Source organism: Myotis daubentonii, chromosome 15, assembly GCF_963259705.1.
Source record: "Myotis daubentonii chromosome 15, mMyoDau2.1, whole genome shotgun sequence".
NCBI classification, from domain to species: domain Eukaryota; kingdom Metazoa; phylum Chordata; class Mammalia; order Chiroptera; family Vespertilionidae; genus Myotis; species Myotis daubentonii.
This window is the reverse complement of record NC_081854.1, coordinates 21,604,522-21,620,351: the sequence shown is the minus strand read 5'-3', so window position 1 is coordinate 21,620,351 and position 15,830 is coordinate 21,604,522. Positions and strand designations below refer to the sequence as shown.

General features: G+C 50.1%; 1 protein-coding gene across 5 annotated transcripts in view; it reads left to right on the top strand.

Moving 5' to 3' along the window:
* Nucleotides 1-3,124: 3,124 nt before the first annotated feature.
* Nucleotides 3,125-15,830, top strand: part of RYR1 (ryanodine receptor 1) — a 131,854-nt gene continuing 119,148 nt past the window's right edge. For all 5 annotated transcript variants that reach the window (XM_059666680.1, XM_059666677.1, XM_059666678.1 and 2 more), the window contains exons 1-10: nucleotides 3,125-3,303; nucleotides 10,429-10,548; nucleotides 11,488-11,592; nucleotides 12,599-12,673; nucleotides 12,760-12,838; nucleotides 13,187-13,299; nucleotides 13,620-13,713; nucleotides 14,817-14,910; nucleotides 15,069-15,143; nucleotides 15,620-15,776. In XM_059666680.1, the coding sequence (XP_059522663.1) occupies nucleotides 3,256-3,303; nucleotides 10,429-10,548; nucleotides 11,488-11,592; nucleotides 12,599-12,673; nucleotides 12,760-12,838; nucleotides 13,187-13,299; nucleotides 13,620-13,713; nucleotides 14,817-14,910; nucleotides 15,069-15,143; nucleotides 15,620-15,776 (960 nt within the window). In that variant the 5' untranslated portion in view covers nucleotides 3,125-3,255. The remainder of the gene's footprint in view (nucleotides 3,304-10,428; nucleotides 10,549-11,487; nucleotides 11,593-12,598; nucleotides 12,674-12,759; nucleotides 12,839-13,186; nucleotides 13,300-13,619; nucleotides 13,714-14,816; nucleotides 14,911-15,068; nucleotides 15,144-15,619; nucleotides 15,777-15,830) is intronic.

The window sequence follows — 15,830 nt, the reverse complement described above, 5'->3', positions numbered from 1 at the left end:
TGGGAATGACTGGTCACTATGAACACACTGACCACCAGGGGCAGACGCTCAATGCAGGAACTGCCCCCTGGTGGTCAGTGCGCTCCCACAGGGAGAGCTCTGCTTAGTCACAAGCCAAGCTGATGGCTGCCAGCATAGCGGTGGTGGTGGGAGCCTCTCCTGCCTCCTCAGCAGCGCTAAGTATGTCCAACTACAGCTTAGGCCTGCTCCCCGCTGGCAAGTGGGCATCCCCTGAGGGCTCCCAGGCTGCCAGAGGGATGTCTGACTGCCAGCTTAGGCTCAATCCCCTGGGGAGCAGGCCTAAGCCAGCAGGTAGTTATCCCCCGAGGGGTCCCAGACTGCAAGAGGGCACAGGCCGGGCTGAGGGACCCCCGTCGAGTGCACAAATTTTTGTGCACCAGGCCTCTAGTCATATATAAACTTCTAAGGAAAAACTTACTATTTAATATACATGTATATTATATAATGTATAATATGTAAACACATAACTGTATTGTACTATATAATTACATATGCCTAAATATATAATTATATAATTATCCATTATGTAATTCAACAATATGGTACAAACATATGCTATATATTACAATTGTATCACTATACAAATATTTAACTAAGTTACACCTAGCAACCTATTATATATTTAACACTACATCCCAGTGCACGAATTCATGCACCAGTGGGGTCCCTTGGCATGGCTTGCAGGACCTGGCCGAAACCAGCTCTCCCACATCCCCCGAGGGGTCCCAGATTGCAAGAGTGCACAGGCCAGGCTGAGGGATCCCACCGGTGCGTTATCTGCATGATCTGGCTGGGGAGGGACGAGGGAGGTTGGCCAGCCAAGGAGGGACCATAAGAGGGCTCCAGAGCCTGTCCGGCCTATCTCTCTCAGTCCTGATGGCTAAACCCCAGCAGCAAGGTAACCTACCAATTGGAGTGTCTGCCCCCTGGTGGTCAGTACATGTCATAATGAGCGGTTGAGTGATCTTAGCATATCATTAGCATATTATACTTCAATTGGTTGAATGGATGACCAGACAACCAGTAATTTAGCATATTAGGCTTTTATTATATAGGATTTTTATAATTTTATAAAACTGTAAAATATTGTTTTATGTAACTTAATAGATACCATTACATGTTAACAATGATAATAATTTTAACAGATCCCTATATCAATCAGTTACCATGTTGATTTCCTCATGGAACTTTCCGCTTGTCCCCATTAAGTAGGAACTATTCTAAATTAACCCAATTGCCAGATGAGGAAACTGAGGCCCAGAGGCATGAAGTTGCCTGTCTGGCAGGAGGCCCAAGTAGGTGTGCCTTCCTGTGTTGGGCCTACAGGTCCCACAGCTGCATGTGTTTTTTGAAAAAATATGTTAATTTTTTTTTAGAGAGACAGGAAGGGAGAGAGGGGGAGAGAGAGAGAGAGAGAGAGAGAGAAACATTGATGAGAGGGAAATATCAATGGGATGCCTCCTCCATGCCCCCTACTGGGGATGGAGCCTACAACCCCTGCATGTGCCCTGACATGCAGTGACCTCTTGGTGCATGAGACATTGTTCAACTAACTGAGCCACACAGGCAGCACCACAGCTGCCTGTTTAGGAAAATGTAGAAGCCCTCCACACCAGCTCCCAAGAAGAAGCTGGTTACCCCTCTCAGGTGTCTCCTATTTACAAAGCCCAGAGTGCTCATCTGCATAAAGCAGTGGCCCAGCTAGTGGCCCTCAGCAGCTCAGGTGACCCCTGCAGAGAGGGAGGATTAGAACTCTGGGGTTGGGGTCTGGACATGGGGAAGTGGGTTTTTGTTATAATTGGAAGCTTTTATGCAAATATTGGGACAATAAAGCAGAATGGTTAAGAATCCTGGCTTTGAATGGTTACGAATCCTGGCTTTGGCCCTAGCCAGTTTGGCTCAGTGGGTACAGCACCGGCCCGTGGACTAAAGGGTCCCGGGTTCAATTCCATCAAGGACACATACATTGGTTGCAGGCTCCATCCCTGGCCCTGGTCAGGGCACCATCTGTGGGAAGCAACCAATCAATGTGTCTCTCTCACATCGATGTTTCTCTCTCTCTCCCTCACTTCCACTCTCTCTAAAAATCAATGGAAAAATATCATCAAGTGAGGATTAATATATATATATATATATATATATATATATATATATATATATATATATATATATATATATATTCTGGCTTTGGGTTCAAATCCCAGACTCAGTCTCTGTGTGACCTGGGACAAGTCACTCCACTTCTCTGTGCTCAACTTTCCTTATCTGTAAAATGGGCCCTGTAAGAGTATGGCTTCACCATACTGTTTTGAGAACTACCTCATTTTATTCGTGTCCTTAAAAGTATACATGGTAAGGACCACACATTTCATTTCCTCCTCTAAACCATGTGAACAATAGCAGGATTGTTGTGAAAACTAAATGAGATGCGTAAAAGATCTAAGCCCAGGGCCTCGAATGCAGCACGTACACAAAAGACCTCTGCTATGGCTATTGTTCCTGCCTCCTCAGTTTTTATAATAATGATGATGCTAATAATAATAATAGTAGTAGCAGCACTTACATAATATTTACAGTGGTTCTGTTTTTAGGTGCTGCAAATAAATGATCTCATTTAATCCTTGCAACAACTCTTAGTGAGATAAGTACTATTAATATCCTTCTTACCAGTTGGGGAATCTGAGGCATGGAGAGGTGAAGTGACTTGTCCAAGATCACACAGAGAGTCACAAGGCTGGGACTCAGATCCAGACTGGCTCAGAGTCCTTGCTTTTAATCACTAAGTATGCTGCGCTCTATAGTCCGGAGGGCTAGTGCACAGTCCGGCTCTGCTGTGTGACATCAAGCAGGGGCTCCCGTTCAGTCTGTTTGCTCTGTGAAATGGGAGAAAGATGGTCCCTTCCTTACCAAGGATGCGTAGAGAGCGCGGCTACTTGACACTCCCTTTGCGTCCCTCCCCACCCGACGCGCACCCGCTGCCTAGGTGTGGGCCTGCGGGCGGGACACTGACGAAGGGGCGTGTCCCGAGTAGCCTTGGCCCAATGGGAGCCCGGGGGCGGGGCTCTCCTTCCAGCTCTCGCCAGCGCGTGGGTCCTCCTCGCAGTTCCATCGGCCTCGCGGGTCCCTCTGGTGTCCCCAGAGGTCTCCGATCCCCGCCCGCCCGCCGCCCGCCCAGCCGGAGCCCCCTTCTTCCTATTCCTAGACCTCAGCGCCGTCCCCTCGGGCCTCGACATCATGGGGGACGGAGGAGAGGGCGAGGATGAGGTTCAGTTTCTGCGGACGGTGCGTATCTCTTTAGGGGGACTCTGGGGCGATTACTCGGGTTCCTCTGAGTTCTCTGTCCTGATTGCTGGTGGTCTCTGAGACTCGGGGTCTCTTCCTCTGTCCCTCTGGGTGAGTGTCACTCCGTCTTTCTCAGTTTTCGTCTCTCTTCGCTGCCCCACCCCCACCCCATTTCACCACAGAGAATTAGCCGACTTTGGGGAGGGGATCTTGGGCCGCCCCCCTCTTATGCCATTAGCGGCTTGTCTCGGAGAAAGGGGGCCGCTGGGAGCACCCTCTCTCATCACCCTGGAAGCAGGCATTTGGGGGAAGGTGGTTCTAATTCCTGAGCTTAATTTAGCCGTCCCCTCCGCCCCCCAACCTAGCCCTCATTCTCTTCTTGCTCCAGACTCTGACCTACTTAAATTCTTGAGAAGGGAGCTGGGGTGGGCTGGACATCCCAAGTCCTTTGCACTCCCAGCCCTTAGGGGCCTCCTGGGGGTCCCTCAACTTCTGGGTCTTCTTTCTTTCCAACCTTGGTTTTGGGAAGGAGGGTAAAATTTGGTTGTTGATAATCTCTGGGTCATGTCTTGCCCTATCGGTCTCTTTGGGTTGTCTCTGTGTCTCTGTCTTTGTCTTTTGGTTTCAGGTCCTCTGTGTTTCATTCTTCTCTCTAGTTCTGTCCCCACATCTCCGATCCCCTGCTGGGGGCAGGGATGGGAATCGGAACAACAGGTGTCCCTCCCAGAATAGCCCGCTCTTTGGGGGCTGGGCCGTGACACGGAGATGATGGGGGGAGGAGAGTCCTTCCTAACGTTCCCTCCCAGTGGCTCAGCTGGATGTGGGGTGTGAGTATGGAAGGAGATGTTCTCTCTTTTGGGCCAGGTCTGCTGACCCTGCACTAGCTCCTCCCCTCCCCCTCTGGGCCCTGGGAAATGCTGACACAGCATGCAGCTAGGTCTGATGGCGAACCTTTTGAGCTCAGCGTGTCAGCATTTTGAAAAACCCTAACTTAACTCTGGTGCCGTGTCACATATAGAAATTTTTTGATATTTGCAACCATAGTAAAACAAAGACTTATATTTTTGATATTTATTTTATATATTTAAATGCCATTTAACAAAGAAAAAATAACCAAAAAAATGAGTTCACGTGTCATAGGTTCGCCATCACTGAGCTAGGACCATGGTTATGAGGTCTTGTTTCCTGGGAGGGAGGAACAGACAACTGGGGCTGGCAGTGAAGGATAGGGACAGCTGAGCATGCAGCCAGGGGAGGAGGCCTAGCTTCACCCTAGACCAGTGATGGCGAACTTTTTGAGCTCGGCTTGTCAGCATTTGGAAAAACCCTAACTTAACTCTGGTGCCGTGTCACATATAGAAATTTTTTGATATTTGCAACCATAGTAAAACAAAGACTTATATTTTTGATATTTTATATATTTAAATGCCATTTAACAAAGAAAAATCAACCAAAAAAATGAGTTCGCGTGTCATAGGTTCGACATCACTGCCCTAGACTCTTGCCCCAGCTCCAGTCTCTTCCACTGGGTTGGGTTCTCCTCTCCTCTTGGGCCCTAATGAGAAGGTGGCCAAGGCCATCAGCCCCTGAGCTGCTCTATGTCAGACCCGTGGCCAGGGCCTCAGCCTCTGAGGCATCTAATTATATCCTCGCTGCCTGTCTTCTGAGGTAGGGCCCTATCTTTATCTCTCTGGGAGATTTGAGGGAAACCAAGGTATGAGTGGAACAACTTGCCCAAGGTCAAGGTCAAGAAGAATCATCTGTAGATACCCCTGGGCCCAGTCCTCCTGCTTTCACAAGAGGAAAACTAGGCTCGGACTTGCCAAGGTGGCCAGTGTTGGGTTCTAGAGGCTTTGCCCTGGCATGTCTTGGCCACAGACGGGGTGTTTTTTCTGAACCTTATTGATGTTGTGTGGTGGTTCTCTTTAACTTTTATACCTCATTTCACCAGTAAGAAATATTTTCTATTGTAACCTGGTACACATACATTATTTAAAAACCAACTTTGGCCGAAACCGGTTTGGCTCAGTGGATAGAGCGTCGGCCTGCGGACTGAAAGGTCCCGGGTTCGATTCCGGTCAAGGGCATGTACCTGGGTTGCGGGCACGTCCCCAATGGGGGATGTGCAGGAGGCAGCTGGTCAATGTTTCTCTCTCATCGATGTTTCTGACTCTCTCTCTCTCTCCCTTCCTCTCTGTGGAAAATCAATAAAATATGTTTAAAAAATAAATAAATAAATAAATAAAATAAAAACCAACTTTGTTGAGGTATAATTGACATGCAATAACTGCACCCATTTTAGGTGTTACAATTCAATGAGTTTTGACAAACTGTACAGTTATGTAACCAGTATCATAATTAAGACAGAACATTTCCTTTACCCCAGAAAGTTTTCTTACTCTTTGCAGTAATCAACCTGTCCATCTACTTTATGTCACTATAGATTCCATTAGTCATTCCACTGTTTCATATACAATTCATGCTCATTTGTCTTGCTTCTTTTGCTCAGTATAATATTTTTGACATTCACCCATGTAGCATGTACCAAAAGTTCATTTCTTTAAAAAAATATTTTTATTAATTTCAGAGAGAAAGGGATAGGGAGAGAGACATAGAAACATCATCAATGAGAGAGAATCATTGATCGACTGCCTCCTGCACGCCCCCCTACTGGGGATCGAGCCGGCAATCCTGGCATGTGCCTTGACCGGGATTTGAACCATGATCTCCTGATTTATAAGTTGATGCTCAACCACTGAGCCACACTGGCCAGGCAAAAGTTCTTTTCTTTCTTTAAAATTTATTTTTAATTTTTTTGATTAATCCTCACCTGAGGATATTTTTCTTTTTTAAAAATATATTTTATTGAATTTTTACAGAGAGGAAGGGACAGGGATAGAGAGTTAGAAACATCGATCAACTGCCTCCTGCACACGCCCAACTGGGGATGTGCCCGCAACCAAGGTACATGCCCTTGACCGGAATCGAACCTGGGACCCTTGAGTCCGCAGGCCGACGCTCTATCCACTAAGCCAAACCGATTAGGACACCTGAGGATATTTTTCCATTGATTTTTAGGGAGAGTGGGAGAGAGAGGGAAAGACAGAGAAAAACATTGATGTGAGAAACACATGGATTGGTTGCCTCCAGCATGAGCCCCGACGAGGGCCCAGCCTGCAACCAAAGTGAAGCCTGCAACCAAGGTACGTGCTCTTGACCTGACCGGAATTGAACCCAGGACCCATTGAGCCAAACCAGCTAGGGCTTTTTTTGGTGCTGGGTAGTATTTCAATTGTGTGAATATAGCACAATTTGTTTATCAATTCACCTGCTGATGGCTGCCTCCAGTTCATGTTATTATGGACAAATTAGGTGCATTCACACACACACACACACACACACACACACACTTATTTTTAACTGAAATTTCATAAACTGTAGGTAGCCCTTAGAGCAGCGGTTCTCAACCTGTGGGTCGCGACCCCTTTGGCAGTCGAACGACCCTTTACAGGGGTCGCCTAAGACCATCCTGCATATCAGATATTTACATTATGATTCATAACAGTAGCAACATTACAGTTATGAAGTAGCAACAAAAATAATTCTATGGTTGGGTCACAACATGAGGAACTGTATTTAAAGGGCCAGAAGGTTGCAAACCACTGCCTTAGAGCATGATGGGCAAGTTGGTATTTTCTGTTCTTCTTATTTCCCTTTTAAAGTATGGTGGCCATGGACTCCCAAACTAATTTCATTTCCTTTACATGGGTGGTGGCCTCTTGCCACCCCCCGCACCCCCACCCCACCCCACCCCCGTTCCTGGGCTGGGCTTTCTCAAAGTGTGGCCCATGTCAGAATCTCCTGAGGGTGGTTAATGGCCCAGATTCCCTGCTCAGGCAGAGCCAATGAATCAGGCTCTTGGTGTTGGGCGGGGGGTGGGAGACTGGCGTAGCAAGAAAGCTGCATTTTAATCAGGTCACCTCTCTTCATTCTTTTTTGTTTTTGTTTTTTAAAATATATTTTTATTGATTTCAGAGGAAGGGAGAGGGAGAGAGAGAGATAGAAACATCAATGATGAGAGAGAATCATTGATTGGCTGCCTCCTGCATGTCCCCCATGGGGATGGAGCCTGCATCTCAGGCATGTGCCCAGAGCAGGGCACGACCTCCTGGTCCCTCCCTTCATTCTGATGCAGGAGAAAGTTAGAGAATCCCTGGTGTAGCCATTCTCTGGTTCATGTCTGGCTTTGCCATTTGCCTGCTTCCAAACTTTGGGCAAGTGATTTTTATTTTTCTCTCCAAGCTTTAATTTCCTAATCTGAAAACGGGGACAAGGATCGATTCAGCAGCAAATATACTAAAATTAACAATGGGGCCTTTGGCTCAATGGAGAGTGTCGGCCCGCAGATTGAAGGGTCCCAGCTCCAGGTTTGATTCCAGTAAAAGGTATATATCTTGGTTGTAGGCTCAATTGGGGTGCGTGTGGAAGACAATCAATCAATGTGTCTCTCTCACATCGACGTTTCTCTCTCTGTCTATCCCCCTCCCTTCCACTACAACAAACAAACCACACACACACACACACACACACACACACACACACACACACACACACAATGGGGACAAAAATACGTACCATAAGGGTTCCAGGGGTCTGTGCAGCTCTCTCTCTGATCTCATCTCTCCCACTCTCCCTTTGTTCCTGCTGTGCCACCATCCTATCCCCCTTGCTCTTCCTCAACACCCCCAGCCCCCTGCAGCCACAGGCCTTTAAACAGGTTGCCCCTTCTTCCCCCAGAGACCATCAGGCCTGATTCCTTCTCATTATTTGAATAAAGTTTATGGTTTGGAATTAAGTATTAGGCTCAGCTCAAATGTCACCTCCTTGGAGAGGCTGTCACTTCATCCCCTCACTGATGTCATCCTTACCCCAAAAGCCACTCTCTTACATCACCCTGGGGAATTTTTTCCATTACATTTATCACTGACATTTAAATTATGAACCTATACACTCCCCCAAAGGATGTCAGCTCCATGAGGGTGGGGTCTGTGCTTTAGTTGATGCTCTATATACTAGTACAGTTCTAGATCAGTGCCTGGCAACCACAGATGCTCAATAGTTGTCTATCAAATGAACAGAAAGCCCTGAGCATAAGGCCTACCAGACAGCAGTGCTTAATAATGCAAGCTATTGAATGCACAAGTGCCAGGATGTCGTGGTTCGGGATTACAGGACAGAAAAGTTGTGGAGCCTCCTGGCCAACAGGTCCGCCCTCCCCCCTCCTCTTGCGCTGGATAGACAGACTGAGGGCTGCCTGTGTGGGTCAAAGCCCAGGACTGGAACACATTTATGTGATACGCTGGAAAGGCTGGAGACTCCTCGAATCCATTTCTTCAGCTACAAGATGGAATGACCACTGCCTTCCTCAGCAGATAAGAGCTGTGGTCACCATCATTTTTGATTGAGACCTCTATCAGTGAAAACACTGAGCACTCCCCATGGACACTTGTACTATTTATGAAGGTAGATGTGGGCTACTTAGCCATGTATTAAGAGGTGGTCTAGTGTTCTAAGAGTGTGACATACAGAGTTGGGATCAAGGAGCAGCTATGCCATATGACAGCTGTGTGACTTCAGGAAAGTTGCTTCACCTTCTGGATCTCAGTTTCCAAAGGTTCACATAACAAGACTTACTTTATAGGGTTTGTTGTGAGGATTCAATGAGTTAACTTCTTGGAATGAGACCTACCACATGAAAATGTGTCTATTTTACTTAAGATTTTAATTTATAATCTTGAAATCATTTCAAATTTAGAGAAGAGTTGTACGGTTAGTTCAAAGAATTCCCATATGGCCTTCAGTCATTTTCCCTAAATGTGAAGATTTGCCATATCTGCTCCCCCCCCCCCTCCCCCGCCCCGCCCTTCTCTCCGTATTTTTTTCCCCTGAACTGTTGTAGTTGTTTTAGGGTAAGTTGTGAACATGATACCCTTAACCCCTAAATACAGTAGTACCTGTTTCCTAAAACAGAAGGGCTGTCACTTACAAATCACAGTACAGTTATCAAAATCAGGAAAATTAGTATTGCGATGATACCATTAGCTAATTCACAGTCCTTATTCAACTTTGACCAGTTGCTGAAACACCATCTTTTGTGGCATTTCCCCTCCATCCAGGATCTAGTCCAGGCTTTGGCATCACATTCAGATGTCATTAGAAAGCACTCCTTAAACGATAGCTTTAAAAATATATATATTTTTATTGATTTCAGAGAGGAACGAAGAGGGAGAGAGAGATAGAAATATCAGTGATGAGAGAGGATCACTGATTGGCTGCCTCCTGCATGCCTCCTACTGGGGATTGATCCTGAAACCCAGGCATGTGCCCTTGACTGGAATTGAACCTGGGACCCTTCAGTCTGCAGGCCAATGCTCTATCCACTGAGCCAAACTGGCTAGGGCGATGGCTTTTTTTTTTTTTTTTTGTAATTATTATTATTATTTTTTTTTTTTTTTTCCAGAGAGAGGAAGGGAGAGAGAGAGAAACACTGATGTGAGAAACACCGATCAGTTGCCTCTGGTCTGCACTCAAATTGGGGATTAAACCCTCAACCTGGGTTCGTGCCCTGATGAGGAGAGAACCCATTACCGTTTGGTGTACTGCACTGTGCTCCAACCAACAGCCACGCCGGCCAGGGCAACGATTTCGTGTGTTAAGACAATAAACAAAAAACAAACTAAAGAAGGCTGAGCTTAAAAGCCATTGAACTTGATGTGCTCATACTTTCCACCCTCCAATGGCTCACCTTGAAGACCCCACCTGGGAGGCCTCTGGAGCCAGCTAGACTGAGGTTCAGATCCCAGCTCCTCCTGTTAGTGGTGTGGTCTTGGACAGGCCATGTCTCCTCTTTGAGCCTCAGTTTCCCATATTAAAATGGGATGACACTAGCTCCTATTTCATGGGGATGTTAGAAGTATGTGCAGCGTTCAGTACGGGCGCCTACTTGATAAATTGCAAGGTGGGTATCTCTTTCATGGGGACAAGGGTGGGGTGAGTGGCATGGTATGCAGTATCTGTGGGGTGAGGGTGGGTCCCAGGGAACCCTGAACCCCCATCTTTCCCCAGGACGATGAGGTGGTCCTACAGTGCAGTGCCACCGTGCTCAAGGAGCAGCTTAAGCTGTGTCTGGCAGCCGAGGGCTTTGGCAACCGCCTCTGCTTCCTGGAGCCTACCAGCAATGCCCAGGTCAGCACGGGAGCGAGGGCAAGGGCCGGGGAAGAGGGGGTCTAAAGGGGCACAGAATCTGTGGCCCAAAGAAGAGTGGTCTGGAAATCTGAAGAGGGGGTGCTGATGGGAGAGAAAACAGAGGGGGCTAAGAGGAAAGGGGGGCTGGGGTTTGAGGAGGGAGGGACCAGGGTCTTAGAAGGCAGGTGTCTGAGGTGGCGGAGGTCCTTGGATCTGATGTGACAGGGCCTGGAGGGTCAGGAGGATGCTAGCAGGGAACTGAGGTGGGGGGTTGAGTCTGAGAGGTGGAGGGTACATGGGGTCTGAGGGTGAGGTGGATTCAGGGTCTGAGAGAGGAGGTGACCTGGGGGATGGGGCAAGGGCTGGGGAAGGGAGGGGACATGGCATCTGATGGGGGAAAGGGCCAGGGTCTGCAGGGGGCAGAGAGCCTTGGGTCTAAGCAGGAGGCTGTGTAGGAGTTGAGGTAACAGGTGGGAGGCTGAGGGGGTGACTACGGGTGCCCTCCTGTGATTTTGAAGCAGTGTTCACAGTGTCCAGGCAGGAGGCAGGAACTGGGCTGCTCTGTGACAGCAGGAGGGGGGGCTCCCTCTGGGGTTGGAGAGATCTGAGTTACCTGCAGGGGAAGTGGAGGAGCCCTGGAGTTGGGCGGATGCAGTGTGTCTGAGGATGGAGGCATCTTCTGAGATTAGTGGGCTGTGGGGTGCCTGAGCAGGAGGGTAGTGTGGAAGCTTCTGTGGGGTTCAGATGTTTGAGGGAGGAGGCACAGCAGAGGTGTTTTCTGTGATATTGGTGAGGATTCAGGGTGTCTGAAGCAGGAGGCAGAGGGCAGGGCTTCTTGGAGGGTTGGGGTCGAGTCTGGGTCTCCGTATTTAGAGGGGCAAAGGGTGCGCCAGATCTTTGGGCCTGCAGGCCCTCTGCTCACATCTCACCCCCCTCCAGAATGTGCCCCCCGATCTGGCCATCTGTTGCTTTGTCCTGGAGCAGTCGCTGTCCGTCCGAGCCCTGCAGGAGATGCTGGCCAACACTGTGGAGGCCGGCGTGGAGGTGAGGCTCCCCCTGAGCCGACGGGTGGCCAGGATGGGTGGGAGGACATTCATTTACCATCTGTTCTCTTCCTCTTTCTGACCCACCCCCACAGGCCCTCAATTTGGATAAGTGGGTAGGTCTGGCCTTGGGTGTCACCTGTCCTTCCCACCTCTTTTGAGCCCGGGTCTGCCTCTTGGGCTCACATCCTGCATATGAGGCTGGGGCTGTGGACCCCAGAACAGGCCAGGAAAGAAGGAAGGAAGGAAGGGAATGGGGGCTTCTGAAACCCCTGTTCCCACTGCCTGCTACTTCCTCCTCTTTCCCTTCCTTTCCCTGACCCTGATCCCAGCTCTTCTCCGCATGGGACCGCTCCCCTCACCTCTCTTATCCCAGGTGTGGGTCCCCTCCAGTCCAGGAGTGGCTCCGCCATGTGATCATGTGGCCCCATCACATGGCCCCCTCAGAGCATGGGCATGTAAGAGCTGGGATGGAAGGCCTGGTGCCATCGAATGACGGGGTGTCACCCCTCAAGGGGGTGGAGTCTCCTTGTGGCAGCACAGGGCAAGTCTCTGCGGGTGATGTTCAAATCTTTAACAACTGGCAGGACTGTACCAGTGCACACCAGCTGCTGCCAGCCATGATGCGACAGGTTAGAGTAGAAGGAGCTGAGGTACATGGAACATGAGATGCTGGGGCTTCCTGGAGTGTCCTCGGTACCTAGAGGAGGGGTCCAGCCTCCCTGAGTGACTCTTGGCCTAGTTAACAAGGTGAAAGAGGCAGGGAGGACAGAGTGGGCTTTGGGGAATATAAAACACTCCATCCACAGGCTTCTCAGAGACAGAGCCCCCACTTCCATGGGTAGGGAAACTGAGTCAGAGAATCTGCTACTGGTCTGAGCTGAGGCTTCCTTGCATCCAGGCGTGAGCATGGTATTTTATGGGGATCCTATTCCCACCTGGGATAGGCCAGATGTATTGGGGGTCTGTTCTCACTCTGTGCCCTCCCTCCCCCACACCCTCTGTAGTCATCCCAGGGCGGGGGACACAGGACACTCCTGTATGGCCATGCCATCCTGCTCCGACATGCGCACAGCAGCATGGTGAGTGCACCAGTAAGAGGGCAAGGGCAGGGGGCAGGGAGTGCAGTGGCTCCCAGGAAGGAGCTGACCCCCCTCTATGATCCTAGTATCTGAGCTGCCTCACTACTTCCCGCTCCATGACCGACAAGCTGGCCTTCGACGTGGGACTGCAGGAGGATGCAACAGGTGGAGGAGCTGGAGGGGGCAGGGTGTGATAGGGACAGGACAGGCAGGAAGTTGGGGTGCAGACCTACAGAATTATAGGGGTAGACATGGAAATGCTCTAGGGGTAACAACGAGGACTTTAGGGCAGAGAGTCTCTGGGTGCAAATGGACAAATTTGGATCGGGAGACTTGGGCAAGCATGGGGGAATCGTAGGCAGAGGGTCTGAGGGCAGGAAGGGGGAACTGAGGCAGAGAGTTGGTGGCAGCAGTAGGAGAATTTGGGGCAGAAGGCTTGGAAGACTCAGGACTGGGAAGACCTTGGGAAGAGAATTCTGGGCAGCCATCATCCTGAGAATCCTGCCCCCATAGGAGAAGCCTGTTGGTGGACGATGCACCCAGCCTCCAAGCAGAGGTCCGAAGGAGAAAAGGTTCGAGTTGGGGATGACCTCATCCTCGTTAGTGTCTCCTCTGAGCGCTACCTGGTGAGCAACCCAACCCCCCTCGTGGCTACTACTGCCTCCAGGGATGGAGGCAGGTGGGATCCACCCCATCTCCTTATCACTGGTTAGCCTGGTCTCTGGCCCCAAGGTCCTGACTCCCAATTTCCAGTTTCCTGACTCTCAATTCCTGGTTTCTGACACCCCATCTCCTGACTCGATCATGGTTTCCTAGTCTGTGACCTCTAATGTTCTGCCTCTCATCTGCCGGTTTCCTGGCTTCCACCTCTGGGTTTTGGCTTTTGCCTCTGGAACTATTGGCCCATCACCACTGTCTCTGACCATCACCTCCTGGTTGCTTTCAGCACTTGTCAACAGCCAGTGGGGAGCTCCAAGTCGATGCCTCCTTCATGCAAACATTGTGGAACATGAACCCCATCTCCTCTGGCTGTGAAGAGGGTGAGGACTCCCATAATTCCGGACCCTAAACTGAGAGCCCCAACATAGGCTTCCCACATGGCCCCTCAGATATGCCCAAACAGAACCTCGTAAACTCAGACCCCAAACTATGACCCTCACACTTAGATATCCAACTGACCTCAAATCTAGAACTCAGGATCAGACTCCCAAACTCAGACCCAAAGTATTGGTCCCCAAAGCTGACATGCCTAACTCAGGTCTTGAAGGCCAGACCCCTAAACTCAGATCTAAGCTTAGAACATCAAATTTGGAGCTTATTCTCAACCCTAAGCCTCAGATGACAAGCACAGATAGCATGTGACCTCGACCCCCAAACCCAGACCCCAAAATTCAAACCCTGATCCCCAAACCAAAACCCCTCATTCAGACTCTAAGCCTTAGCTAACCAACCTCAGACCTCCACTTTAACTTCATATCTCCAAAATCATCTCCCAGATTCAGACCCCCATGCTAAGATCCCAAAGCACGGTCCCTAACTTTGACTCTAACTCTCACACCCCAAACCTCAGAGCCCTAAGCCAGACTCAAGCTGAGACTCAAAGGACAGATTCCAAAACTCAGGCCTGAAGTTTGAATCTCAGACTCACCAACTTCCAATTGCAAAGCTCAGACTTCAAAACCTAAACTATAACTTCAGACCCTACACCTCAGCTACCAGCCTCAGACCTTCAAAATCACACTCAAAATTCAGATCCCAACTTCAGAGCCAACCCTCAAACTTCTAAGACCAAACCCCAGGCCAAACCCTGGAACTTGGACCCCAATATCAGGGAGCATGAGACCCAAATCTCTAACCCCAATCTCAAATATCCAAACTCAGACCCCAGCTCTGCACATCCAGACCCTCAATCTTAGATCCCCAACCTGAGACCCCAGATCACATACCTCCACTTCAGACCTCAAACTTAGCCTAAATCTCAGACTCCACTTCATACCCAGAAACTCAGATCTTTAACTGCAGACCCCCAGCCCAGGCCCCAGCCTCCCACGGGGGTTAAACAGGCCCCTGGGTCCCCCTTTGGTTCCCAGGTTTGTCTGGAGCACCAGCCCCACAGTGATCATCTTCCCTTGCTCATCTGCAGGCTGTGTGACCGGGGGCCATGTCCTCCGCCTCTTTCATGGACACATGGATGAGTGTCTGACCATTTCCCCTGCTGACAGTGATGACCAGCGCAGGTCTGGATGGGGGACAAGAGGGCATGGGGTTTCAGGGTGGGGGCAGGGAGGAGTGCAAAGGTCAGTTGTGGGGCTGGGGCCCTATGGGAAGGGTTAGAGATCAGATTCTGGGGGACTGGAACCTGAACCCCTGACCTCACTCTCTCCCACGTCCCCAGGCTTGTCCACTATGAGGGGGGAGCTGTGTGTACCCACGCCCGCTCCCTCTGGAGATTGGAGCCTCTGAGAATCAGGTGGGGGCATTGGGTTGAGCTGGGGGAGGGGACTGGGTCTGCGGGGGCGGGTCTGGAATGGACAAGAGGGAAAAACAGAGGAAGAGACTGTAGGGTTTTGAGGGGAAATCTGGGGAGCCCAAGAGAGCAGGGTCCTAGAATTCTGAAGGAAAAGGAGGCCTTGGAGGTTGTGGGGGTGCTGAGGGAGAGGTCAGAGGGTTCTGAGTGAAAATGTGGGGAGTGGAGAGGGATAAGATGACAGGTCTGGGAAAACTGGGGCCACTAAAGACATCTGGGGAGCCAAGAGGAATCTGTGAAGGCCCGAGAGGAGATTATTAGGGTTCCTGAAGGGGGACAGGGGGTTCTAAGAAAGATTTGAGGAAAGTTTGGGGCATCCTGGAAGGGGGCTTGGGGCTTGAGGAGGTTTGAACTAAGACCATGGTCTCCATGGGAGGATCGGGGCTGGTCTCTGACCATCTTGCCCTCACCCTCCACAGCTGGAGTGGGAGCCACCTTCGCTGGGGCCAGCCGCTTCGCATCCGCCATGTCACCACGGGGCGGTACTTGGCACTCACTGAGGACCAGGGTCTGGTGGTGGTTGATGCCAGCAAGGCCCACACCAAGGCCACCTCCTTCTGCTTCCGCATCTCCAAGGTCGGTGGGGTCAGAGGGCCCTCCCTCACCTGGAGCCCCAAATTCCACCCCAGC